The sequence below is a fragment of the Akebia trifoliata genome, chromosome 11 (genome assembly GCF_017979445.1).
Source record: "Akebia trifoliata isolate Shusen 1 chromosome 11, ASM1797944v1, whole genome shotgun sequence".
Classification (NCBI taxonomy): domain Eukaryota; kingdom Viridiplantae; phylum Streptophyta; class Magnoliopsida; order Ranunculales; family Lardizabalaceae; genus Akebia; species Akebia trifoliata.
Window position 1 is genome coordinate 43,690,978 of NC_141385.1, and position 27,977 is coordinate 43,718,954.

Below are 27,977 nucleotides of genomic sequence, written 5' to 3' on the forward strand. Positions count from 1 at the left end.
TTTTCCTTGTGTAACCCGAGGAAAAAAATTACAGTTCTATGCACATGCCACATCATTTGAGTGTCTTTTCTCGAATCAGTTCATCAGGACTCTTTCCAAAGACATATTTCCTTGGTGCCAAATAGCAACAGCAAAGATGTGGCACACAAACAAGCACGGATCAAGTGTTCAAAGGGTCTTTCAAGACGATTCCCTTGAATTTTCATAACCATCAACTATATAGTATCTTCCACAGACTGCCCAACACAACATTCTTTCCAAAGGAAATGATTATACTGGATGATGCTTTCTTACAAACGCAACGCTGACGTAATTATATATATATGACTGGTGACTATCTTCCACAACTTTAACATAATTGGGACATTATTAAAGTTTTACACACGCTGGAGTCATTCAGTCTCTTGCTACTCATCCTTGGGAAAGACTAATTTTCCTTTCCAATATGTAATGTCCAACTTGAACTCTCACCAGTGATAGGAGTGTAAAAATATCTCAAATAATGGTCCAACGAGAAAGAACATAGTAGAAAAAAAATATCCAAGCTGTACAGGGCTCATGTATCTTTAGCTGGACTCCTTTTCTACTTCCCTTTTTTAACAGGTTGTATTTGACAAGTTTATGTCAATCATAGGGGTTTCTGAAGTTCTTGAGGAGTTCTGGTATGTCATAGCCCAGCATATCATCAACATCTTGTATCATCTTAGGTTTCAACTTCTCGAACTTATCGATGCTGTAACAACTCAGAACCTCTCTAAAGTGCTCAACATTTGGGAAATCCCCTATGGGTAGATGGAACTCTCGGTGTACCTGTGAATGATAAACAAGGAGATGGAAATGATTATTACATACGATGGCAAAAGCAATGAACTCCTAACAGAACTATGGTCATAGAAAATATAATAGAGGTTTTGAAACCTTGGCAAATTCATCTTCTAGATTATCAATGAGTCTCTGTTGAGTCTTAGCCTTGCCCATCATTGATGGCATCTCCCTTCTAAGATGGCTTATGATGTAAGCATGAATCTTAGCAGCTCTAGCACGCTTCACAAATTCATTGATCTGCATTTCAAAATAACAATTTTTTAACTATTATGTACCAGGAAGAGCACGAGAGGATATAAATAGAAAAAAAAAAAAAAGAAGCTAATATGTCAGAATAAGAACGAACATACTCGGCGATCACAAGCCTTCTTTGGAATATCTTTCAGATCAGAAAGAAGGTCATCTTGTTCTTTCTCAAAAAGTTCTTTTCCAATTGGACCAACAGCTGCTTCATTTAAAGGTTTGTCATTGAATGATCTGTCAAAGACATGAATGGGCACGTTAATCTCCCTATAATAAGAGCAATCGAAAATCCCTGGTTCAGTAATCTCCCTATAATTCACTAGAACAAATGCTTTGATTGCATGCTAATATTTAAATATCTAGAACCACAACTCCAACTTAAGTGGGTTCAAGACAAATCAAAATATATAATTCTCAATCTACATTATGCAAATACAAGACATTAAAATCTACTGTCACTACAAAGTAAATGATAGAAAAGAATATATTACGCTACAAATTGTACCACGTTGTGAGTCAATAAAGGTGTAGCACAGGTGGCAAAGACTATGGGCGATGATACCATAGATCTGGGTTCGATTCCAATGATCACTGAGTTACAAATCACATTAGAGATCTGGGTTCGATTCCAATGATCACTGAGTTACAAATCACATTAGAAACAGACTTACCAGGTGGCAACACCAAAACTTTTAACCGATCAAAAAGAGAGGAAAAAAAGTCATTCATCGACATGAAATACTAAAAGGAAGCACGATTCTCTTAAAAATTTTAACAATGAATTATATTAACATTTCCATAAGAACATGCAAGCTCAAAGCCAAGATTGCAAATCCCTAGACTTAAGAACCTAGTAAATCTTAAGTAAATTAAAGAGAATAGAGTGTACCCAATATAAACATGCATAACTTCGGGAGTATTCAAAACTTTCCCAAGTGACCACATCAATGCCCCATAAACTCTCATCAGCTACAATGTGCAAGTCAAAATAATTGCAATAAACATCCCATTACCCAAAAAAAAAAAAAAAGGTAAGGTAATACACAGGGATAACATTTGAAGAGAGTAGAATGGACAAGAATTCTTACTTGCTGTGTATCAATTTGATCTGCTTTATTCAAAACCACACGTATCTTGTCATCATGGCCACGTAAAGATCCAATCACATGCCTGAACTCATCACTGATATCCAATTTATGAGGATCAAATAGAAGAAGAATGAGATCACACTTTGCTGCAAACCATGATATAACTCCGGTAAAATCATAGCTTCGTTGGGTTCGTTGCTTTTCTCCAGATAGAACTCCAGGAGTGTCCACAAAATTTATATGATCTAGAAGCTTCAGACATTTGAAAGAACAGTGGGTATCTAAGTGATTCTAAAAAAATCCAGATTTCCCATGTTAAGCCTAGATAGAATGAGGACTTACAGGATGAGACATTTGGGAACACTGAAACTTTGATAAAAAAGCTGTTCCAAATGTTGTGAGACCACCGAAAGGCATGTCTGCTTGAACAGCAACAGTGTTACCAGAAATACTCCTTTCATCGGATCCAGACTATGTTCATTAACATTGAAATGGGAAACAGTTTAGTGCACTGCATAAAATCTTGGAACATTAAGTGGCTGGGAACAGTTTGGTGAAATGAATAAAATTCGGTACGTCACGTGAATTGGAAAAAATAATAATAACCTTAAGCATACTGATTATTGAAAAATCAGACAACCATTTGTCATTGTTAGGAAACCTACAAATAAAAAACACTAACAGAAAAGCAGTAGACCAATGCTCAAAACACAATCTTCAAAGGAGTTGGAGGCTTATGACTTGAGGCTCTCCTGTGGACAAGGCTCTTACAGTGGGACCTAACGTTGTGTTTTATTATATATATATCATAATCTCTACAAGCTCTATCTATCAAAAATAAATAATTAATCCTACAGCCCTAGTCAATTTGCAATTCTAGCCATCTATGCCTTCTTTTTTCTTCCACGATTTTTTCATTTCTTTCCAATTTCTATTTTCCTCTATATACCAAACCTACTCATCTTCTTCTTCTAGTATTTGAATGGTGCTATTCTTTTAAGTTTACATTCTCAGTAGTTTTTGGTTTGTTTGAGGGATTGAAACTTGAGAAGTTAAAAGAATGAAACTACAGGTTTAGGATGAGCTTCGATTTAGATATTAAACTTCAGAATGTGAAAACAGTGAAATATTTGTGATGTTTACTTCTCTTTTTATCTTTTGAGATTTTCCTTTGAACTTTCTTTTATTAGAATTTTTCAATTTATTTATTCACATATGCATATATATTTATTCCCTTGATATACGCCTTACACCTAGATGCATAAGCCTCAGAGCTTTAGAAACACTGGCTCAAACTGCATGTATTGAATGTTCAAGACTTAAATTTGTGGTAAGAGATAACTTAAAAACAACTACCAACAAACATTGAGCTTGGATGTAAAGAAGAGGTCACTAAAAGAAGGTGAGAAGAAAAACCCATTGATTCCTCAATAAGTATTACTCATTTTCATGGTTAACAAATGTGCCCTTTATGCCATCTCAGTATGGAGCAATTCCTTGAAATAAATTCTCCTAAGAAATTTTCCTTTATGAATAACTACTCAAAGTTGCTATCCATCTTCCAGAAAGAAATAACAAGCACCTCTATGTTGATGGAATGGTCCTAAGCAACAAATTTTTTTTTGAAAAAGTACAACAAAGGACAAACTATGCTAACTAATTGACCGTTAAATATACTTTTACATACACCTTTGTTAAAAATCCCCTTTTGATATAGACTCCTTGTCAAATCTCCATGATTTTTTAGCATGTTTATGAATATGACACATACTACTTCTACAAGGCTATTTTCAAATAGATCATGGTTAGTGTTCTATTATTATTCTGCTACATTAGCTCTGCATTCAGTAACATAATCAGACCCAGCTTTGTCTCCTATTCCAGAGTGATGATCGTAAGATAAGTAGAAAGAAATCTGACAGGTATAATAACATTCATAAAAATTGTAATAAAATACTTATCCCATTTTTTCTTAAACTTGAGTAGGAACTAGAATAAGAACAAAACATAAATATAGCTTTTAGATACCATAACAACAACAAATTTGTCGGTTGTAGGCTCAGGTCCAATGTGGGCTCCTGCTCAGAATAAAGGAAACGCTAATTAAAAGAACATGAATTGTTATCTCAAATAAGAAAAAGAAGAAATGAGAAAAGAAAAAAAATCTAACTTACCTGGATAACTACCTTTAAGCAAATGTTTTATAAATGTTGTTTTTCCAGTGGAATACTGGCCCAGAAGCATAACCATGGGCCTAGCATCAAAATCACTATTTGTCTGCAACAAGGAACAGACCCAAAGCAATCAACAAGAACGTCTATTCTTTTTCCCAAACTGACTATGTTTACTCCAAGAATAACAATATCACTTACCAAATTTTGTTACTTTCTCAAGGAGAATTAGTCAAAATCTACCATAAAAAAAAGTCAAAACTCCAACATATGGTTCACTCACCAGTAAAGGAGATAAAAAATCATTAAAACGATATGTAACTTCCAATGGCTTTAGCTTTTCAATGTATAACCTCTTTAGGCCATCAACTATCGATGTAACTGAGCTTAGAGGTACCTGAACACAAAAGTAGTAGTGAGTAGAAAAAGGGATTCATCTCAGAAATCAGGATAAGGATTGACATCATTCTTATAAACTGTTTTGGTACATCATGATTTGTGGGCAATTCTCTTTTTTTTTTTTTTTTAAACTTTAGAAAGCTTGTAGGTTCAGGTATTTCCTTTGTACTGTCTTTTCTGTAAGGTTCTAGCTTGCCCTGATACACGAGAAAAATATATTTTGAACATAGATTCCTGATCATGCTGTACAAAGTCGCTGTAGGATGCTAATAATACCCTACATGTATAGAGGATGGACGTAGAATACAGCCATACTCTGAAAAGTACAAAAAACCTAATTAATCATTGGTAATCACTATGCTGAGGATTCTAGTCCCCAAGCTTTTAATTTTCATGTACAGTCATAATATTGAAAAACACCATGACGAACGTTGTTTTGGTCAAAGATGGTATAAATAAACAACCTATGTCACAATTCTCAACTTTTTTTTTGCTTTTGATCTGCATAATAGAGTCTCATCACTTGTCAAAAGATGAATGAAAAACAAAGATAAGTTTCAGTTGATCAATTGATTTCACAATTGCTAAAAAAAAGTTGTCTGCATCAATCTATCTTCTAACGCTTGCTTACTGAGGAAATCATTATTAATGTAGTCCCATTTGAGAAGAAAAGAAGTAAAATATGCACTGTTCATAGAGATAGTTTTCAAAATTCCACTGGAGGCATCAGGGACGGAGCCAGAATTTTACCCACGTGGGGGCAACTAAGAGAGAATGTTTTTTTTGTGGGGGCAATAGTGGTGGCTTTTTTTATCCGCCGCTGTTATCTGTCACAACAGCTCATAAATCCTCTGATTTCGAAAATTCTTGTGGGGGCAAGAGCCACCACTGCCCCAATGTAAATCCGCCCCTGGGAAGCATGACACCTTTTTCTGGTTCCAAGTATGTCCAAACAATGATATGGGTAGCACTCAACCAAACACACAACCTTGGTTTGATATTAGAACTCAACTTTTGATTAAGATATGGTATATAGAAAAGTTTTCTTGTACTTTTTCTATTTCTTTTCTTATTTTTATTTGTTTAAAAGTTCTGCTTTAAATATAGCTAAAATATTATACCATAAAATATATATACAGATGTGTTGGTGTTTTGGTATTCTCCCAAGTCTGGTGTGAAACACCTCATACCAGAGTCGGCTACCTAAACATGTGCCTTGTCTTCTTACATAGTGAACACACAATGATAAAACCACAAAAGTTACCTTCTTTACAAACTTTGACATAAACCAATGAGCTGATAGTGATGATTGGCGCTGAGTAGTTGCTGCACAATACTAATTAGCCAATTTAGAACAAAACAACCAATAAGAGCAATGGTCCTTGTACTGGTAAACCATGAGAGCATTCTTACCGTTTAACTCAGGCTCAATTTTTTTGAGTGAACGCCTATTTTTCTGGAAAAAAAAATCCAACATTACACAGGTAGACTTGTATACATCTTTAAATTATATGCCACAAAGGGAAAAAACCAAATACTTACTGCTATTAATACATCCAAACCTTCCAGTTCTGGAGGTTTTAAATTTTCCAAGTCAACTGCAGTAAAGAAAAATATGTATTATTCCAAAGTACATAATTAAATAATTAAATACAATGCAAATCCAAGCATGCTTATCCAGCAAAAAAAAAGGTTGTGCTTAAAATAGTCTATGATTTGAATTTTGTTGAGAAAATACAACAGTCTAATTTGAACTGAATATGCCACTCAATATTATGAAAAAACAAAGGTGAAATCTCCCTGCTTACCTGCAGAGCTAAGAAGGCCTTCTGTTATTTCATGTCCTGCTTGTGCCAGAGAAATTAACTGTTCATTATAAAATGAGCTAAGAAACTGTTTTGTGTTTTTCAAATCAAGAAAAAAAAGAGATGGGGGAGATATCAACCTGCATTGCAGTAATGAACTCTTTGAAACCAAGAAATCCTTGTCGTTTGGAATCTGCAATAGCCCACACCTTTGAAACCAAAAAAATTGTCAATTTACAATGACCCAATGGAAAGAAAAGATGCTACACTTTGCCAAAAAGAAAAAGCTGAAGGTGCTAAATTGTTAAGCAGTTAAGATGCAAAGCACATGTCCCAATACAAACATAGTTACAAGGAGTAAGATATAGCATAGCTCTCCCATTTCATAGAGGAGCAAATAGATACGACAGCTTAAGAGTCAGTCTCAAACAAAAAATTTCCATAAAATCATGTTAATTCAACAAGGTGCATTATGATGTGCGCCTATGGCACACTGTGCGTTTGAACCTTGAGACAACTCATGCTGAACTCCCACCTATATGTAAAGTGTTCTTGATGTGTCAGTGGGCAGATGTGTGTTTCCGTGTTGCTCGAAAGATATGGTGTGTCGTCAACAATTGGGTTAATGTGAAGGTGCCAGCTAGCTTAGTTGGTAAAGTCTATGGGGGTGATGATACCATGGACCTGTATTCAATTCCTGCCATGACTGAGTTACCGATCTCATTAAAAAGAGATTTACCCATAATTTTTCTTTTAAAAGGGTCCACGCCAACAATAACACAATAACAATGCAACTTAGAATTCTAGATTTCATGAATTAACACAATAACCTCCAAGACCAAATAAGCAACAAAACAAAAAAAAAATCCAGGATCCCAATCAAGATATGATATATTTAATCATTTGGATTAAGTTAAAAAAAAAAAACAATTAAAGATTTAAAGCGTCAAGCAGGTAAGCTAACAATCATTTAATCCATGTCAATTAAATTCGAGAGCTAAATTAAATAGAGAAATTAAACAAAAATACCCTAACCACGCAAACAAACAAAAGAAACAGAAACCCTATATTTTGAGTAAAATATAGAAAGTAGAAACCTGTTTGAGTTCGGGACGAGATAAGTTGGACATGAGGAAGAACTTGGTTGCATCGTTTCCCGTAATGCGACCATCTCTATCTGAAGAAACAAGTCGAAATTTTTAAAAGATCTCAGAAAATATTTCAAGTTCCAGACAGAGAAGATTAGAGAAAAACCAGAATCTGCGCAGCTAAACCATTCCTGATAGATATTTTGGTGCTCTTTCGAACAGGAACTTAATGGAATTGAAACAATCTCCATGAAAATCAATCAAGGAAGCGAAGCAGTTTTGCTACAGATTTGAAATTTCGAAATTCAGACATTTGGAGAGAGAGAGAGAGATGGGCGTCTGCAAATTTTAAAGAAATTACAATATTGCCATTTTCCGGTTTTGAGGAAAACCGCCTGGAAATAAATTAGCTGCACATCACGAACAGACGAAGACACTGAAACGGGTTCAATTGAATCAGGGCGAATACTAGTCTGATCCAAAGTCCGTTGATCCGATCCTGAAAAGATTTCTGTTGATTTTATCCAACCCCGATTCAAGATCCAACCTAATCTGTTCCAATATCTTAATTTAGTAAATCCAAATACAATTAATAAAGAGGAGTGCATGCCAGGGATGTCCATGCAAAATCCAAGCCATTTTGACCCAAAAACATTGGATTTGGATTGAGGATTTGGTTTAAATAAGGATCTCATCCTTACCGGTTTGGTCCGAAATCGACCCTGATCCATTTGACAGCCCTAGTGCATGTTGTGTTGGGTCTCACACACCACACTCCTTATGTATGCTTGTGAGGTGGGTGGGGCAGTGGACCCATAAGTTGGTGTTGATTTTGGATTTTCTTAACATGTTAATGATACCCACAAGTGACATTTTAACAAACTTTTGTTATTGAATTCTCCCATTTTTTGAAATAAATATATTTTTACCTAATATTTAGCACATTGAAAGGAAGTCTAAATTAAAAAAAGAAAAACATGGTTCAATTGTAATTGAATTTTGGGAGGTTTTACAACCTTTTTTTCATTATTATTTGTGCATTTAGATTATCTTTGGATTGAGAGAAGTGAAGAGAATAGGAGACAAACTCAATTTTTCTATATCATGTTTGGACTGACAAGAGAGAATTTGGGACAACTGTATAATTTTAAAATATCTTAAGAGAGATCTAAGAGCAGAGTTGGAGTTATAAAATATTTTTAAAGGAATTTCTCTCCAAATCTCTCCACTTTTATTGAGTAAGAAAACTTACCTTTTTTTTTCTTTTCTCTCTTCCCCCCCCCCCCCTAACAATCCAAACAAGAGAAATGAAGAGAAACTCATTTATTTTCTCTTCTCTTCTCTCCACTTCTCTCAATTCAAACACAACGGTAAGGACTTGAATGTGTCAAAAGTTAGTCATTTTTCTTGGTCCTTAAACCATGAAAAGAATCATCATCATCAAAGATGGTTCAACTATCTTCAAGAAAACTGTTGCTCTTCAACAACTTTGTATTATCTATTTGAGTTGAGTCGTGATGAATGCACGCAGTCTGATACACGGTTGACATGCCCAAAGCACATAACCATAGATCAGTTTCATCGAGATACACACAAAAGATGTGTTGTTTTGTACCCTTGCCACGTCAGTCGTGTATCAAAACCGCGTGCATTTATCATTATTCATTGGAGTTTCTTATTCTCTTGAAAAGATTCAAGTGTAATGATTTTCTAACTCAACCTGACAAAATAACTCAAAAACATGTGCACTTGTGTATCCCAATTTTAAACATTTAATCGTAACTTTTGATTTATTCCAAGGATTTGTGGAAATGAATTAGGGATGGCAACAGGACGGGTTTGGACCGGGTTTAGTTAAATCCGTCATTGGGCCTGTTTATAATTACTTACCGCAAACCCACCCTGACCCTGACTCTGACTCTTACTTTGAAAGGGAGATGAGGGTAAAAAGGCACTAAGAATGGAAAAGTTTACATGGGGGGTCTTGAAAGAAGGCCCTCCTCCCATGGAGTGCATTAAGTAATTTCCTCTTTTTTAATGATAAGATTACCCTATTTTATGACCATAGTGTACAAATTACAAACAAGCAAAAAAAAAAAAAAAAAGGAGAATTATAGTGTCTAAGGGTACGTCCAACATCATTACAATATTAATTATTTAAAAAGAAAAAGATATCACTTCAGATCATTAAGATTGGGCTATTTGTGTATTATAAACATAAAAAATCATGGTAGACTCCCTAGATTAATTCTTTTCTATAATTTGTCTTATTTTTATTAATTCTTTTCTTTATCTTTGGCTTATTTTTTCATCATTTCATCGTTGGACTCTAAAAGAACACTAAAAAGAGATCAAAATATTACATAAATTTTTTTTTTAATTATTTAAAATATACTATTTTAATATATTGAAATTATATACAAACCTGAGAAGAAAAAAAAAATTATCTCTTCAAGATTTGCATGACATAAATGATATAAAATAACCCTCTAAAGATTGGTGAGATGGCCAATGACAACTTACTAATTGTATGTGGCAGGAGGCACCCATACGTGGCCCGAGAATTAGAACGATACTCTAAGAGGCCCAAATACCTCAGTTCCCAAAGCAAAGATGATATAAAATATTTTTTGGTGGGCAATTGTCAAAATCTAATAGGTATAACTTTATTACTTATACGTTGAGACTTGGGCCTGCTTGCTTGGTGTGCTGCAAATCATTTGCATGGATCACCTAAATTCTTAAGGAATTTCAACAAATAATTTGCAGTACAAAAAGTACCACAAATTAATTGCAAAATCACAAAGATCAACCAATCACAAAAACAAGATTCGCAAGAGATTTTCCAATGATTACTAAGGAATAGTAAATCATTCGTTGCAAATCCTTTACACTGCAAATGCAAATGATTTGTAGTGTACCAAGCAGGGCCTTGGAGTTAAATAATAAAAAAAAAAATAGAAAAGAAAGGAAGAAGCATGTTTTATGCTGTAAGCTAAAAATTCTCCATATTTTTTTTAACATTTAACTACTAGGCCGTGTATACGTCACATTCAAGTGAAACAAAACCTACTTCAATACTAGAAACAACAACAAAGCCGTATCCCAACGATTTGGGGTCCATAAAAAGTGAGTTCAGCTTTCACTACCTCCATCAACGTCCTTTTAGGACCTACAACTTGAATATTTCTTATAACAGCGCCCAACAACTTTTATGGCCAGATTTTAGCCTCCACAGTGCACATTTCACATGCATATTGTGTCAAGATGGCGATTAACAGAAATACAAAGAAGCAAGTATTCTCAATACATTTAAAATTCATCGGTTCTATGCGACAAACATAAATTTGACCAATGATTCCAATATTCTTTTTATAAGTCTGGGAAATATAGAATAGCAATTTAAGAAAGAAAAAAACATGATCCTTAAGCATCACACATCAAACAGTTACAAACTCTTTCAGGGACAGACATTTTAAATAGGAGAGAAAACAAAAAATAGGACTGACATTTTCACCTGCATTTTATTCACCACAAAAGCCTTCCATGCCTCCTGTCCTCACCCACCACATCAATCTCCAAAAAAGCCTCTCTCTTTCTCTCTCTCAACAGAATCGCAGACGAAATTGGTGGATAGGAGGCACATGTGAGAAAAACTTCCCGAAGGAACTAGGCAAACAAGAAAGGAAAAAAAAAAAAAAAAGACGAAGAAAAAGAAACCTTCAATCATCAGATTGGTTGTGTGGGGGTTCCATAGAAGTTGGTGAAGAAGTCTGTGTCGAAGAGGGAGCTTCTTGTGATGAATCATTGCCATTGATCACTTTCACATCCGGGTTCTGAGGTTTGGTTATTTTTGGCTCAGATTTCCCATTTTGATCATGCAACTTTGATGATTTGGAGGGAGAAGTTTCCGATGAGTGGGTCATTGGTGAGTTTCTTTGGTAAGGGAATTGATGTGGTTCGGGGATGGATAATGCAGGCATGCTCATGCCATAGTTATAGAATCCTACCAATGGGTGATCAAATTGGCAACTCGAACCAAGCTTGCAGATACCATACAGACTGTAGAATGTGCATATGGCATGACCCTACATGTCAACAAAAAAAAGCACATAAAGTTGGCCATCATGATGAGATCAGGAATGGGTAGCAATCAAGATGAAGATTGAAGACCAAGAATGTCACTGAATGGGTACAAGACTTACAGGTCTCAGGGGCAGTTCAAATGGGCCGAGAGTAGTTGGCGCCAGAGGAGCAATCCTCTCTTTTGGGTGATGGTACTTGCAAGAGGGTCCAAATTTGCAGCTACCAGTCTTCATGTAATACTGACATTCTGGTTGGTCAGGTCTCTCAGGGAAATGAGGGATAGATGTTGGCCACAAGTGCGCTTGCCTGCTTGAACCCATTTCACCCCGATTCATAGAGTTGTAGACATGACTGGATCCGAGAATGTTGGGAGATGACATAGAGTTCATGGCTCCCTGATTGTAAATAAAAAGTCAATCAGATATATAATAGAAAATACAGACAGTAGCTTTATGGAATATGATGATCTAATGTATTATAAAGAGATCTAAGCTCCTTTGTATAAAACAGAAACTAAGTACATAGGATTAAATCCACAACATTCGAAACTACCCTAATAAATATAAACCAATGATAAACATGATTCGAACAATAATCTCTAAAAACGACACTTTTCAAAGGAACAATACAAAGTAATTGCAGCACTTAATGGCAATCTATGAATGACAAATTGATTCACGTAATTGTCAAACATGGCACATAATGCTGGAACCCACCATCTAATATGTTCCTATGTAGAAGATCTCTAATGCCAAAAACAAACACAAAGAAATCATAATAATTGTCCATTCTATAAACTTTATTTAGTTAAGCTGGCAATTGTTTATCATTCTTAAAAAGATAATACATAGGATTAAATCCACTACATTCAAAACTACTCTGCTTAACATAAACTAATGATAAATATGGTTATGACAATAATCATTCAAACAAGATAACTTTTTTGAAAAATTGATTCATGTAATTGTCCAAAAAAAATAAAAAACTAATTCACATAGAGCATACTGCTGGAACTCACCATCTGATATGTCCCCAGGCAGAAGATCTTCAATGCCAAAAACAACACAAAGAAATCATAATAATTGTCCATTCTATAAACTTTATCTAGTTAAGTTGGCAATTTTTTCTTATTCTCAAAAAGACAATCTCATAATTCAGATGGTCAAGGTCATCCCATCGATCAATGTTTGTTTAGGAGATAAAGTGGGAATGATAGGCTCAAACCGTTTGCATGCACCACATTTACTTTTGCCAATTTGTTGCCTAGGTTACACCTTTTGAATACCCTATAGAATAAATTTAGGACATCTCAAATAGAGCACAACCGCAAGTTAGTGACATACAACTTAATTATGAGCTCATTTCCCGACATATGGTTTCTACGTGTCAATGTTTTCAGATGCTAAGATGTGTGAGGAGGCACTAGGATGGCCAACGCCTAGGGGCATAAGCCTCACATGTATAAAATGTCAAATAAAAATTTAAGTATGTAACATATATAAAAAAAATATATAGTTTTAGGAGTGGAAACAGCTCTAACAAAGATGAAAACCACCAGGATCTTACACCAAATGGTAATCTGGTAGAAGTATGGAAATGCATGAAAAAAATTGGATTCTCTTGGCTAACCAAGCCATTCAACAATCCTCTACTCTCTAAAAAATTAAAGGAATTTCCCTCTTTTTTTTGTCTGTCATCCTTTAATTAAAAAATATTAAACACATATTTATACCACCTATGCCTTTCTATGTAATCTCAAACAAAAGCTTCTATCCTTCTTACCTTTTTTTCAATTTTAGTGGTGTTTTAGACATATCCTACCACAATTTTTTTTGGTAGCACCCCTCCATGATTTGAATGATATTTGGGATACCCCTTTGTTCTCAAAAGGGGGACAACCCCCTTGACTCTTAAACTAATAGAAAATGATTTGGATACCTTCATCTTCTTCAATATATAGCCAAAAACACTTGATTTTTTCCCCTCCAAACCAGTCATCTTCAACCTTAAGATCCTATGTACTTCAACCTTTAAACCTCAAGGAAAGATGAGATTTTCGGGGAAGTAGAAATCCATGGAATGTTGGGGAGAAAACTTAAGGTTTTCTACAGATGGTTGAAGTAAGGTGGAAAATAATGGATTGAATAAATTTTGACTAGATTCAAAACAATTATGATAGAGGCTAAAGAGCTTTAGTTTGAATTGTTGTTGTGTTGTTCTTAGTGTTTTTATTGGTTTGATTCTTAATGAATCATTTGATCAATGTATTACACAAAAAGAGACGTATTTTCTTTGTCCCAAAAGAAAATATAAATTAAAAATATTTACTAACAAGTTTTTGTTTTTTGAGTTTTTTTACATGTCTGATTCAAAGCTCTGATATTGTGATTGTCTTTTATGATAGGTTACCTGCTACTTTGAACAAAAACTAATAAAAATATAAAATTGCACGATACAAACATGACCTCCCCTTTCTTAATTATTTTTCCAGAATTCTTTATTATTATTATTATTATTATTATATTTGCCTATATAAACAAGCAGTTGCACCAAGAAAAAAAACATTCTTTGATATTAAAAAAAAAGGTTTGATCCAAACGAGACCTAATCTCTATTAATTTTCCCTCGTTTTAGAGAAAAATGTTTAAAAAATGGACAATTGTTCAATCATATTTGAATAAGCCTCAGGCTCATCTTATGTCTGAACTGATATTCTTTATGTATGATATTTATGCTTGTAGCGTTATCATTAAAAGTTGACAAAGTACATTGTGAAAGTACCACTACTATTCATCTAATAACTTGGATTTTTATGTGATTATCTCTTAATTTCTTACATAATTAAAAATAAAAAATAATAAGAAATTATTCTTATTGGTTCCAATTTTCTGGATCCAACCTACAATTATTAATAACCATATTTAGAATAAAAGTCTGGGCATGGAGAATTAAATATTAATATTATAAAGAATCTTATTTGCAACTTCTCAGATTTGAGAACTCACTTCCTACTCAAATACAAGAGGATCACTACTTAACTGAATTTGAAAGTTACACTATATCACCATAGAAGAAATGATGCCTTTCTGAATACCACAGACAACATAAATAGTGATTGTAATCTAGAATCTTTATTTAAGTATGATTGTTAAATAATTCAATTGTATGACCAAGTATATTGGAATTTTGAGCTAATGGACAAGATGTTGTTCTTTAATATCTACAGACAGATTCACGATAAGTTGAAAAGCGGAGAGAAAGTAAGTTTAGAGTGATAAAGCAGGTTGGAGTGACAGCCATGCTCTTGGTATGCAAATATAAGAAAATTAGAGTTCCTATTGCGAAATATCATTCCTGATTTTAGATAATAAGTTTATTGTTGTCTTAACTTTCAAATAAAGTTTACTCTGCTGAAAATTTTACGATAATCCATATGCAAAGCACGTGCATTTTACTAGTATTTTAAGGACTAAAAAGATGTTGAATAAATGGAGAAAAACCATATTAGCACTACATATATATATACAAGAACAAATGAGACATGCAGAGCTTTACCAATTATCAAGGTATTAAACTTATGAGCTACAATATGAAAATATGGAAAAAGAGTGATTGAAAAAAGGTCAAGAAACAACATAATAGAGAACCAGTTTGGTTTTATGCCAGGTTGATCAACAGTCATGGCAATCTTTCTACTTTAGACAAGCAATAGAGAAGTATAAAGAAAATAGAAAGAATTTCTATATGGTTTTTATTAACTTAAAGAAAATACATGATAAAGCACCTAGAGAGTTAATGTGGTGAGTATTGTGGAAGAAATGAGTACCAAATGGATGTATTGATATAATAAAGGACATGCATCTCTATTAAGTATTAATATATCGCCATAAAATTTCATAGGCCAGATCCTAAAATTTCGTCATATATCTCCGAGGGCGATGATGCAAGACGGTGAGGGAAAAAGAAAAAATATGGGATTTAGGAAATTCTGGTTGGGGATTAGGTTAAGGATTTGGGCAACAATAGGAAAATGGTTTCCAAAATACCAATTGGCTATATGTTGAAATGTAAAACACAAAGTTTCTAATTACAACATTTTGAAATTACGATTCGGGGAGGTTTAGGGTATTTGATTTCCACATTTTGAAATTATGGTTAGGAGAAGGTTTAGGGTATTTGGATTCGATTTGGAAAAAGATTAATGAAATAAGGGTTAAAGAAAGTGGGAAAGGATTAAGGGTAAAATAAAATGGGGTTTATAGATTTCAGAAATCAAGAAAGGAGTTTCAAGAATTAAGAATCAAGAATTCAAGATTTCTTGAAAAATCAAGAAAACAAAGTTTATGTGTTGGGTTCTTGAAAGGATCAGAGGGTTCTTAATGGTTTCTTAATCTCTCACAAATAAATAAAAGAAGATAAAAGATAAGAACATTAAAAGAAAAAAAAATGATATTTGCTTGGAAATCACACCAATGATTTTCATGGTATCAACCATGTTGAATGCACCAACATTATTAAAAAAAAAAACAAAAACTTCTGTAATTTTGTTTATTTTTTTTCATTCTCCCTCAATAAACCATAATACAATCTATAAATAAGGAAAAACAACCAAGAGTCCTAATAAAACTAAAATACCAAATAAAAAAAAACTTAATTTTCATAACTTTCACTCTCCTAATTTTTCAATCCTAATAAACTTAAATAAAAGATAAATTAAAGTTACTAAACTGCTCATAAATATTATACTAAGATCATAGGCCAATAAAACATGGAAATAAGCCCAAAACATAAAAATAAAACCCTAAAACAACTCAAAACTAAAAAAAAACCTAATCTAAAATAATTCCGAATGATAAAACGATAAATCTAGACCCAATTAAGTGAAAACCTAAACAATTACAAATTTTTCATTGAAACCCTTGACCGTTGACTTGATTTGTACCGCATAGTGATACCAATTTGATGTAGGACGGTGAGGGAAAAAGAGAAAATATGGGATTTAGGGAATTCTGGTTGGGGATTGGGTTAAGGATTTGGGTGACAATTGAAAAATGATTTCCCAAATATCAATTGATTATAAGTTGAAATGTAAAACACAAAGTTTTCTAATTACTACATTTTGAAATTAATAAAGTTTTCCAATTACAACATTTTGAAATTACGATTACAAGAAGGTTTAGGGTATTTGGATTTCCACATTTTGAAATTACGGTTAGGTAAAATTTTAGGACATTTGGATTAGATTTGGAAAAGAGATAATTGAAGTAAGGGTTCAAGAAAATGGGAAAGGATTGAGGGTAAAATAAAATAGGGTTTGTAAGTTTCAAGATTCAAGAATCAAGAAAGGGGTTTTAAGAATCAAGAATTCAAGATTTCCTGAAAAATCAAGAAAACAAAGTTGATGGATTAGGTACTTGAAAAGATTAGAGAGTTCTTGATGGTTTCTTAATCTCTTACAAATAAATAAAAAAAGATAGGAGATAAGAAGATTAAAGAAAAAAAATATGATATTTATCTTAGAATCACCCCAATGATTTCCACAACATCAACTAGGTTGAATGCACCAATATTCAAAAGAAAACAGAAACTTCTATAATTTTGTTTATTTTTTTCATTCTCCCTCAGTAAACCATAATACAATTTATAAATAAGGAAAAACAACCAAGAGTCCTAATAAAACTAAAATACCAAATAAAAAAACTTGATTTTCGTAACTTTCTCTCTCCTAATTTTTCAACCCTAATAAACTTAAATAAAAGATAAACTAAAGTTACTAAACTGCTCCTAAATATTATACTAAGACTATAGGCCAATAAAACATGAAATAAGCCCAAAAACATAAAATAAAGTCCTAAAACAACTCAAAACTAAAAAAAAAAAAAAACTAATCTAAAATAATCTCGAACGATAAATCTAGACCCAATTAAGTGAAAACCTAAATAGTTACAAATTTAGGTGGAGCCAAGATTTCCAAGAGATTTGGGAAGAAAATTCAAGGATTTTTTGACAAAAAGGCATTTAGGTCATTTATCATTTGTCCACGAGTAAAGACCCAAGTCAAGAGGCAATGTAATTTGTTTAAAAATTTAGAGTACCTCAAATATTCATCAAAACACCTAATGGTCCCTAGACCTTGGTCTTCCCCAATAAAGTAATGCAAAATGACTTTATTACACTCACCTTCAACTTTGAAACGAAAATCCCTTTGATTTCTTTTCTCAAAATCATTCATCTTCAACCTCATGGTAAAAGTTTTTACCTTATTTTTCAATCTTACAATTAATGTACTGTAATTTACAAATCTAAAGAACAAATTCTAGATTACTAGTTTTAGAAAGAAAAATTAAGGGATTTCAATTATGGAGGGGTGTCCAAATCATTTTGAAAACAAAGGGGTATCTCAAATATTCCCCAATTGATAGAGGGGTGTCCAAATCACCCAAAAAATTAAGGGGGGCATATCATCAGATTGAAAAAATGTGGGGTATCTAAAATATAAACCAATGTGTAGGGAGGAGTGTCTAAAACACCTTAAAATTGAGGGGGTGGGCAGAGGAAGAGGTAGGGTGGGGGAAATAAGGTCAAAGAGTTATCTAAATCACAAGGGTACCTCTAATAGTCATCAAAGAAAGAGATATCTACAATCTACTTAACCCAAAATATTGAGTGGGGGCAACTGCCCCAGCTAGCCCCTTCCTGGCTCCACCCCTGTATATATCCACTAACTCTATTTCTGTAGGTGGGGAAGAAACAAGCATTCTGCAATAATTTTGTGTATAGCTTCCCTCACTTTTTTACCCCAACACTTCATCCATTTTCTGATATCAGTCCTACTAGAGCTTTGAAGCTTAAAGAATGTTGCATTGTTAGTATGTGAACTTGCTTGTTGAAAGTTACTGGCTTTCTTTATTCATAACATGTCCCGCAAATACCACCTTCTTATTCTTTCTTTCTCTTGCCTATCCTATAAGATTTGAAAGATTCCATTTGTGATTCATTTTACTATTGCCCCTCATGGCAGCAAAATGGTATGTTTCTCTTGCTTCTCTTCATCCCCAGTTCTACATTTCTCACATTTATGTTTCTTCTTTGCTCTGTGCTACCATCCAACAGTTCAATTCTCTAATGCTTGGGTACCCTTGTTGAATATAGATGTCCTTGATTTAAATGAATGTGGATGGGCGGTCTTCCTCGCTTTTCGGATACCCTTGTTGAATTAGACATGGGATTGAACCTATGAGCTCATGGTTGCAGTGCAGTAGCACTAGCTAATCAAGTAACAGGCTCAGCCCCTTCCTGCCTACTTTCACCGCCTAACCCTTTTAAAAGCACACTCCCTCACTTCCTATCCCTGAACCCACACTCGCCTTCAGCCATGCTGAGCATTTGGGATCAATGCTGATGGGAGTGGAAAGATACGCAGATGGATGGCCACATCATTAGCCACCCACATGGACAAATAACCCTCTAGATGACCACTCTGATGGCAACCTTTTCATTTTGTTCATGCCATTCTGATACAATGTCCGAATGTATGGAAGTGAGCTTATCACCCAGAAATGCTGACAATTTTGTTTACCCCAGAAACGAAGAAAGCACAACTCTAACTTAAAATTCAGTAAGGATCTAATAAAAACAGATACGAGATAATCAATATGAAATTGTGAAACTTTGTTGCATGGATTAAAATATTTGTAAATTGTGGACACGTAAGTAAGAAATAACCATCAAGCATTGGGTGAAACACGTGAAGCCTAGATTAGTAAATGCATCTGCAGACGTCAAAACTCAAACATTTTATATGTAACAATGAAACATGTTGACAAGTACAGTTCAACACATAAATAAACTCCGAGATGGATCTTGCAGCATATAAAAACAAACAATAAGATACAATACAATTGAGGTTTAAAAATATAAATAAAATAAGTTAGCTTTAACTGAACACATACCATTATACAGAACATGGAGGTTATATCAACGCCCAAACTTCACCGTAAAATTTGGTTCAACTTAAAGAGATAAACTACTTACATTGTAAGTATGCCACCCTTGATGTGTAGGTACGATGCCTTGAGGAGAAACAACAACAGGCATGTAGGAATGGGGACCTTGCATGCGTGGACCAGATATGTATGGTGCTCTTGGTAAAGACCACGCTGGAACGGGTAGACCTGATGGAGGTGCCACTGATGAACCCGTAGATCCGTAGACATTGGGTCCAGTTAAAGGTAATGCAGCTCCAGGGGGCTGGGGATGATGGAACTTGCAGGCAGGTCCAAATTTACAAGAACCATTTCGCATGTAAAACTGACAGGATTTTTCTTCCTGAGAGAAGTTAAAAGTGAGAAACGTATAATGGACTATCACATTGTTGATAGTCTTATACATGTAACAAGTCATGATGATGCAACATTATAAATCAATCCCAAAACTGTGAATCCTTGTATGCAAACATTACAAGTTCAAAGAAAAAAAAAGATTAACAACTGAAAATCAAAGAGAAGAAGGCACCTGACGCATTGGTAGACCCAAAATGTTCAGTGGAACTTGTCCAATATCATGCCTGTCCCTAGGGTGATGATATTTACATGTCGCGCCAAATCTACAAGTTCCTGTCTTGAGGAAATACTGCAAATATGAAAAAAGCAGGCAAGCAATGATTACAAAGATTGTGTTCCTTGGAGCATAACACCCAATAAATAAAGCCCTACAGGTCACACTTGGAAAGACACTTCCCCATGTTTCATCCGTTAAGATAAGATGCTGCTATGAAGTATGAACCCGTTTTCTCCCTTTTCTTTTCTTAGAAAATTTTAAATAAAAAATAGAAGGAAGAGTAAGATGGATGCAACCTCCTACTTGTTTCAGTCGATTTATTTAATTATGTGCTACTTTTCATAATGTAAAACAGATTAATCAGGTAACCCTGCTTGAGGTGGTAAAAACTTACTCAACCGATAAGGACATGGGTATTAGCAACTTCACTTGAGCTACCCAAGTAGTAGAACAATAAATACTGGTATCAATAAAATTTCCATAGAAAACCGAAAAAGGAACAATGTGTAATGTGCTATATCACTAAATCTCAAACTGCTTAACATAATGGCAAATAAATCTTGAGGGGCAAACAACATAGAATTTTATTAAATTATACCTAATTCAAATGACCTATGTCCTTTTCTTGAATTGCATGATCATAATTTCCTTTAAAAAGAATATATAAGATGCACAAAGATGGCATGGACCCAAGCCCGAGAATAATTAGATCATGGGATCAGAGGCAAGATAGTACGTTATGTAAAGGGAGCCTTCATAACATAACGCACTATGTTTGCAGTGCCAACTTAGCTAAGTGGTAAGAAGTGTGAAGTGTTATTCTTGTGAAAACTGATTTATTAAGTATTCTTGGATGAATATTACATGAATCTTGATAGGATATTTATAGGATTACATCAACCAAGATAAGGAAACTAGCCTAACATAAATATTCTAATTTATTAAAACTTCCTAATGTAGAATATCCTAATTGATATTGCTACATATATTATTCTCCAACATTCCCTTCCTTTTGAGATGAGATACATTGATATGATACAATGTATCTCATGTATCATAATATGTTGCATCCGGTTCTCTAACATCCTCCCGCAATTGCATGATCCTTTGAAGAAGGAATATGCAATTAACTTCTCCGAATAATTTCTCTTGATCTCATTAAGTGGCAGGTTATTAGATAGCCAAAAATCCAATTCTACTTCTTGGTGGCATCTGTCAAATCCATCACTATCGCATCCTGCTCTTTTTTTTTGAGTCTGTAAGAGCCGGTGGCTTACGAGACTAGGTCTGTCATGATCTCTCCCAAGAGCAAAGAAATTAGGATTGTACGATTTAAATGAAAGAACTCTCGTTAGAGAGATTTTTTTTATATAAGGAAAAAAAATGAGATCGTAAGAGATGAATGTATAGACGTAGGAGATTTGTAGAAAACAAAAGGTGATGTGGTCTTATTGAAGAATACAGTAATAATAATAATAATAATAATAAATAATAATAATAATAATAATGAATAATAAAAATGGATTTAGGTCCGACGATGGCAGTGGTGCCATAGCTGAAGAATGGCACACCAGATCGATGTGCTCAGTGGAGCTTGATCTTTGATACCATGTGAAAACTGATTTATTGAGTATTCTTGGATGAATATTACTCTTGATAGGATATTTATAGGGATTACATCAACCAAGATAAGGAAACTAGCCTAACATAAATATTTTAATTTATTAAAACTTCCTAATGTAAAATATCCTAATTGATATTGCTACATATATTATTCTCCAACATTCCCTTCCTTTGGAGATGAGATACATTGATATGATACAATGTATCTCATGTATCATAATATGTTGCATCTGGTTCTCTAACAGTTCTTACGTCCTATGTTCAAACCCCCTTGAACCCAACTTCATTTGCTAACCACAACCCTTATATCTATCCCAAAAACAAACAAAAAAACACTATATTACCCGGACAGGACATTTAAAAAACTGGGTGCATTGTCGCCTTCGATATTATATATGTGTTCATACCAATACAAAACCTACACGCCTACACTCAGGAACGATGCCACATTTCATTCTCAAGATATCACATCAAAGGGGAGATCAGCGTCAACTGTAATGAAAACTTGGTTGGAAATGAACCATCACAATTAGCAATGACAACATACCTGGCACTCGGGTTGTCCAACTCTTTCCGGAAGTTCGTCTCTGTACTGAGCAGCCTGTACAAACAGAATCGCTATAACATGTCGGAACATTTAAGTTACTGTTAGAGAGCACATTGAAGTAATGTAAAACAAGCAAGTGCATGCAAAACAGATTATCACTTGAACACATCACACCGTAAAACTTTTTAGGCACCCCACCAACAAATGCAGTAACTTAAGAGATGGGTTTCAAGGCATTCATATGGTCAATATCAATTGAGTAGAAAGTGACAATGTAATTGAAGTATTTATACCTGCCCGCTGGAAGGAGGGTGGTTAAACCGACAATTGCTTCCATAGCCACACAACCCCGTCCTTAAATAATAGATACAATCAGGTTCACCCGGACGATTAGGATAAGTGCCGTTATCATGGGTCTGAATTTTCAACCGCCGCATTGCTTCTACGACAAAATGGGAAAAAAATACATCACATTCACATGATTTGTGCGATCAAAGCTTACAAAACATATGCATTGAATCTCTAACCAAAATTGTTAAGAAATAAAGGCTATTATAATGAAGAATTATATGAAACTCAAAATCAACCTGAATCGAAAGACAAACGCAACAGATTTTGACAATTTGTCGCATTTTCACCTCTAAATCATCAAAAGTACGAAATATCAAAAGTACCCAAATAGCGATTAACCTAATTTACATAAATAAAGCACCAAATTTGATGAAAAAACAACATAATTCAATAAGATCATGATTGGATCTTTATGACATATAGAAATAGTGAGCGAACAAGATCAAATTACCTTCCACGTTATCAGCCGAGGCATTAGAAGAAGTTGAGACAACATTTTTCTGAACCTTCCTATTATCCGGCATCAATGAAGATGAATCTCAAAACCCTAACTCCCACCACTACCACCACCCCCTCACAATCACTGTTACAAAAAAAAAAGGGGGTAAAATCACTCAGAAACTCATTCAAACAACATTGAATCAATTTCACATAAATAAAGTAGCCTCACCCTAATCGATCTCTCAACCCATCAAAAATCACAAACAAACAAAAAAACTCGAATTTGGCAGCTAAGTCACCAAATCAAGCTGGAAAACTATCAAATTAAAGAGGAGAAAGTGCAGAATAATAAATAGTTTATGAAGATCAATCTAATATTCGATCTGTGACTGTAATGTCCATGTAAAAAAACACGATCTTTTTTTTTCTTCTTCTTTATTTCGGATTCGAAGTTGAAGGATTTGGGGATCTTTTCTTTATTTATTACACAGCGGGAGATCGATGTGAAAAGGGTTCTCCTTTTTCTTTCTTTTCAATCCTCAGCTACCCATGAACAACAGTAATAAATTATTAATTAATTTAGAAATATGCTATTGTTACGCCCCCTTTTACTAATTACACACCAATTCCTATATAAAATTGCATATAGTTAGTGTGGCGTCAGTAAAAGTTGGTGTAGCAATAGTAACTCTCTTAATTTATTATTTGTCCCCTCGCCCCCTCTTTGGTGGACCTATGGGGTGCCAATGGGCCCACTTAGCCAAATGTTTGATGTATTAGGTTGATTTTAGATCAACATCATGGATCTGAGTATTCGGCAAGTAATCGAGAGAGAACCCTTCTTTTTTTTTTTTTTTTTCTTTTTTAAAATTTTATCAATGATCGAAAGAGACCTTTTTTATTTTTTTATCAATGATCGAAAGAGACCTAATAGAGGATTTAGTTTACTTGTAACTTATTTTCAAGAATATTACTATTGACTATCATAGTGAGAGAGGGTGGGTTCACAAATGCCCCCATTTTTACTTTTAAATTTAATATAATCAAGGTCATTTTAATTAAAATCCAAGAAAATTGCAATCCCATCTCATAATAATTTTTAAAATTATAAAAATATTAATTTTAATTTTTACCATGCATTCTTTAGTTAGTATGTTAAATTACAAATAAGCCTTTGTATGATACACGTGTGTTTGCTCATGTCACCTTCTAATATAGTATAATTAAGAGTCGTGATAATATGATGCCCCCATCATAAATATACAGAATCATAAATCTTTTTCTTGTGTATTCCAAGGCATTTGACCTACGATTTTGTGATGGGGGGCGTAGGGGGGGCATTTGTCTGAGGGTAGCATCTTGTTATCATTGGTTCTATAATTAAATATCAAATGAGATAGTTATAACTTGAAACGGGTCGGATACGAACTGGTTATGAGTGTGTCCATATCCATATCCAAATTCGACTCGATTAGTTATGACTATATTTGAATCATTTTACTTTGATTAAAATCATATTCGGATTCAATCAAATTGAATTTATTGATTTGGGTAAGATAATGTCAAATCGTTTACGATTATTTTAAATAAAATTATTAAAATGTGACTAAATGGTTACTTGAACTCAAAGTCTCTCCATTTTGAAGAGAGGCATTGACCACTAATTTAATTGTTATTATTTTATGAAAATTAATTTAAAAAATAAAATAATACATCTTGTAAAGTAATATATCATTCAGACTTTGATGGATATAGGGATAAAACCGTATCAAACTTGGATCTAACTCGGATCAAAGGACATAACTCATATCCGAACCATATTTTAATTTGGATATAATTGATGAAACCAATCCGACTAAATTTGGATTTGGATTTCGAATAAAATCCATACCATTTTAAACCCTAGAAATACTTAAAATAATATGCTTTAAGCAATATTACAATCCAAAAGAATGTGATTTTTTTTCTTTACACAAATATTCATTTATATTTTGGAAAATGCTGAAGTAATATTGAAATTAACATCGTTTGGGACATTGCTGATGTGGATGTGTCTATAGAACCATAAATACTTTTCATCGAGCTATGAGTGAGAATCATCTATGATTCTGTGCACACCAATGTCCCAAACAATATCAATTTCAACATTACTCCAGCACAAGTTCATTTACGACAAGTTAATGAAAGTTTTGATTCACTGGTAATTCATGTAAAGAATCTAACTTTATGTTACAAAGGTTGTTGCCCTTTCACTATGAATAAAAGAAGATAGTCCCCGTATAGCCCTTGTTTCCCGGTTCAAATAAATAAATAATCTAATCTTTGAAGGATTTCTTTTCAAAATTTAATTTCTTTGAAATATTCATTGTTGATACGAACGATGAAGTAAGGAACTACATGTTAATTTTTCTTTTTTTCATTTAAAAATAAATATCTATTTTATTATGTATCCCGGAGATGCCAAATTAATAAAATGGGTATTTGTAGGATTAGTTATGATTCCAAGGTTTTCATACTCGAAATTGAAACAGAACCGGAAGGTCCGGGACTGATGTTTTATTTAATTTTGGTTTTGGGTACATGAGGAATCAAATCGAATTGAAATAGACCCTTCGACACCCATGAGTGGATCTATATACCAAGAATAGGTCCGATTGATGATTTATAGCCATCGAATTTAGTCATCTTTCTTCGTGGATCTGAGAGACAATTTGGTTCTAGATCGTGATGAAAATGTTCAAATCCCATGGGTGTTAAGGGCCTAAATACTATAATACGTGCCATATTTTGGCCAGCAATTATTACTATATTTTTAGGATGATTTAAACATACCCTTCCATGTTTTGGTCATTATTTGAGATACAATGTGTGTTTCAAACGGATGACGGCCCTTAATCTTATTCTATGATGGAAAACTAATAAAAAATGACTTAAATGCTCTCGTCCTCAACCTCTAAACAAAAACCCTTGATTTGTTTTGGGAGATTTAACCAAAAAAAAAAGGTATTATGAGAAAGTATAGTATGGGTATTCTACAATATATAGATTAGTGACAATGGATTGGGGATTATGTTGAAAACGAGTAAAAATAGCTTTCCTTAGAGAATCAAGAGCTTAAAAAATAACAGCTTTGGAAAAATATTAAGAATTTTTTGACCAGAGGTAAAGATGAGGGCATTTAGGTAATTTTATGGTAACCTTCCATTGTCGATTGAGATCAAGGGAAGTATGTCGTCCGCTTTTATGCTAAGGGTACTTCAAATATTCAGCAAAATGCGGTGGGGTAATTCTAAATCACCCTTTATTTACTTTATCATAATTCCAAAGATGATGTCATGAGCTTGGTTTCAAAATTCATTTCATTTTAGTGTTTCGGTTTTTCAAAAATCAAAACGATACCGAAACATTCAAAACACTGATAACATTAACTGTATGCAAGAGATCATGATCAAGGGGCAAATCTACTGTTTGAAATCGCAGGTATAACAAATATTTACTAAAACATGTGGGGGCTGACGTAAATGAATCAATCTTTTAGAAAAGACTAAAGTCAAGGGCTGATAAATTATAAGGTTGCTTTGGCAAAGTGAAGAGACGTAAATAGATACCTCCTCTCTTGGGAAAAAATGCAAGTACGTCTCTCTCTCTCTCTCCTTGGTCTATCTCCCTAGAGCTCGCTCTTCAATATCCCTCTCCCATTTTCCCATATTTTTCTCTCTCTGTCGCCACAAATCTCTCCCCACAGACCTCTCTCTCCCAATATTTTATTTCTTTCTCCGCAGAACTCTCTTCTAGATCTGTTAAAAAAAAAAAAAAGATGAGAGAAATTGAAGAAAACTTCAAATGTTTCGATTTCCATGTAATTTCATCTCGAAAAATTGAAATATTTCATACAAAACATTGTGAAACGGAGTGAATCTTTAAACCATAATCATGGGCTATGTTCATGGTTAGTCACCTCACTTTGATTGAATTTGGGTATGCATTTTGTCATTTTAGAACAAACCTGATTCGTAGGGCAGGGGAAACATAATTTGTTTCTTTGTTAGTTGATTTTATTTGTCTATGGGTACATAAATCAAGCATGCACATTACAAGTACAATTATAATGTTAAAAATTTCTACGAGTTTAGAAAATCTAGGCCTAATCGATCTTTTATTATAATTATTTATATATATATGGGTCAGGTTCAAGGGCCATATGAGAAAACATATGAGAAAACTTTCGTTTTTCAAAATAAGGGTTAGATGTTTTGAATTGAGCTGATTTTTTGCAAGGATGGTCACTATGATGAGAAGATCATCCTCACAAAAAATCAGCTCAATCAGAAACTTCTAAATCCATGAAAAGTGATTTACAAATTAGTGATAAAAATTGGTAAAAATCAACGGTCCACATTCTAAATCACTTTTATGGGGTTAGAAGTTTCAGATTGGGCTGATTTTTTTTTTTGGATGATCTTCCCATCATAGAGATCATCCTCACAAAAATTAGCTCAATCCAAAATTTCTAACCCATATTTTAAAATTTTATTTACCGTCGAAAGTTTTCTCATATGGCCCTTGAACCTGACCCTATATATATATATATAAAGACATTGTATTTTCACTATTTGGCTCATTGAACCCAATGAAAAAGTCTAGCAAATCAGGATGATTCAGCAAATCAAGAGTTTTTGGTAATTTAAACCAAAAGTTCTATGTGGATCTGCTCCCATGATCAAGTTGCTCAAGTTCAATGAAAAAGTCAT

At 33.8% G+C, this 27,977-nt stretch overlaps 2 protein-coding genes across 3 annotated transcripts; both read right to left on the reverse strand.

Annotated features, from left to right (window-relative positions):
• Positions 1-165: 165 nt before the first annotated feature.
• On the reverse strand, positions 166-8,029 carry LOC147391900 (EH domain-containing protein 1-like). The gene is made up of 16 exons (XM_086460165.1): positions 7,786-8,029; positions 7,629-7,708; positions 6,672-6,740; positions 6,535-6,592; positions 6,269-6,324; positions 6,140-6,182; positions 5,991-6,052; positions 4,611-4,724; positions 4,331-4,433; positions 4,185-4,234; positions 2,499-2,627; positions 2,157-2,408; positions 1,958-2,037; positions 1,176-1,302; positions 919-1,062; positions 166-810 (listed from the first exon to the last, which is right to left on the reverse strand). The coding sequence occupies exons 1-16, from the start codon at positions 7,868-7,870 to the stop codon at positions 625-627; spliced, it is 1,638 nt and encodes a 545-aa protein (XP_086316291.1). The 5' UTR covers positions 7,871-8,029; the 3' UTR covers positions 166-624.
• A 2,864-nt stretch (positions 8,030-10,893) lies between these two features.
• On the reverse strand, positions 10,894-23,765 carry LOC147391901 (zinc finger CCCH domain-containing protein ZFN-like). Of its 2 annotated transcripts, none has more exons than XM_086457914.1 (8): positions 23,456-23,765; positions 23,237-23,368; positions 22,728-22,873; positions 22,435-22,488; positions 20,220-20,336; positions 19,740-20,033; positions 11,825-12,100; positions 10,894-11,707 (listed from the first exon to the last, which is right to left on the reverse strand). In XM_086457914.1, exons 2-8 carry the CDS (start codon positions 23,307-23,309, stop codon positions 11,342-11,344), a joined length of 1,326 nt encoding a protein of 441 aa, XP_086314040.1. In that variant the 5' UTR covers positions 23,310-23,368; positions 23,456-23,765; the 3' UTR covers positions 10,894-11,341. The 2 variants fall into 2 exon arrangements, with proteins under 2 accessions (XP_086314040.1, XP_086314039.1); XM_086457913.1 differs by having other exon boundaries at positions 22,728-22,876.
• Between the last annotated feature and the right edge of the window lie 4,212 nt (positions 23,766-27,977).

Coding starts and splice junctions, on each gene's coding strand:
- LOC147391900 (XM_086460165.1), bottom strand. CDS start 7,870: ATGGAGATTGTTTCAATTCCATTAAGTTCCTGTTCGAAAGAGCACCAA. Junction 4,725..5,990: donor TGTCAAAGTTTGTAAAGAAG/GTAACTTTTGTG, acceptor TTTTGTGTTCAG/GTACCTCTAAGCTCAGTTAC. Junction 4,235..4,330: donor GCTTAAAGGTAGTTATCCAG/GTAAGTTAGATT, acceptor TATTCTGAGCAG/GAGCCCACATTGGACCTGAG.
- LOC147391901 (XM_086457913.1), bottom strand. CDS start 23,309: ATGCCGGATAATAGGAAGGTTCAGAAAAATGTTGTCTCAACTTCTTCT. Junction 20,337..22,434: donor TTGGACAACCCGAGTGCCAG/GTATGTTGTCAT, acceptor TCATATTTGCAG/TATTTCCTCAAGACAGGAAC. Junction 11,708..11,824: donor TTGAACTGCCCCTGAGACCT/GTAAGTCTTGTA, acceptor GTTGACATGTAG/GGTCATGCCATATGCACATT.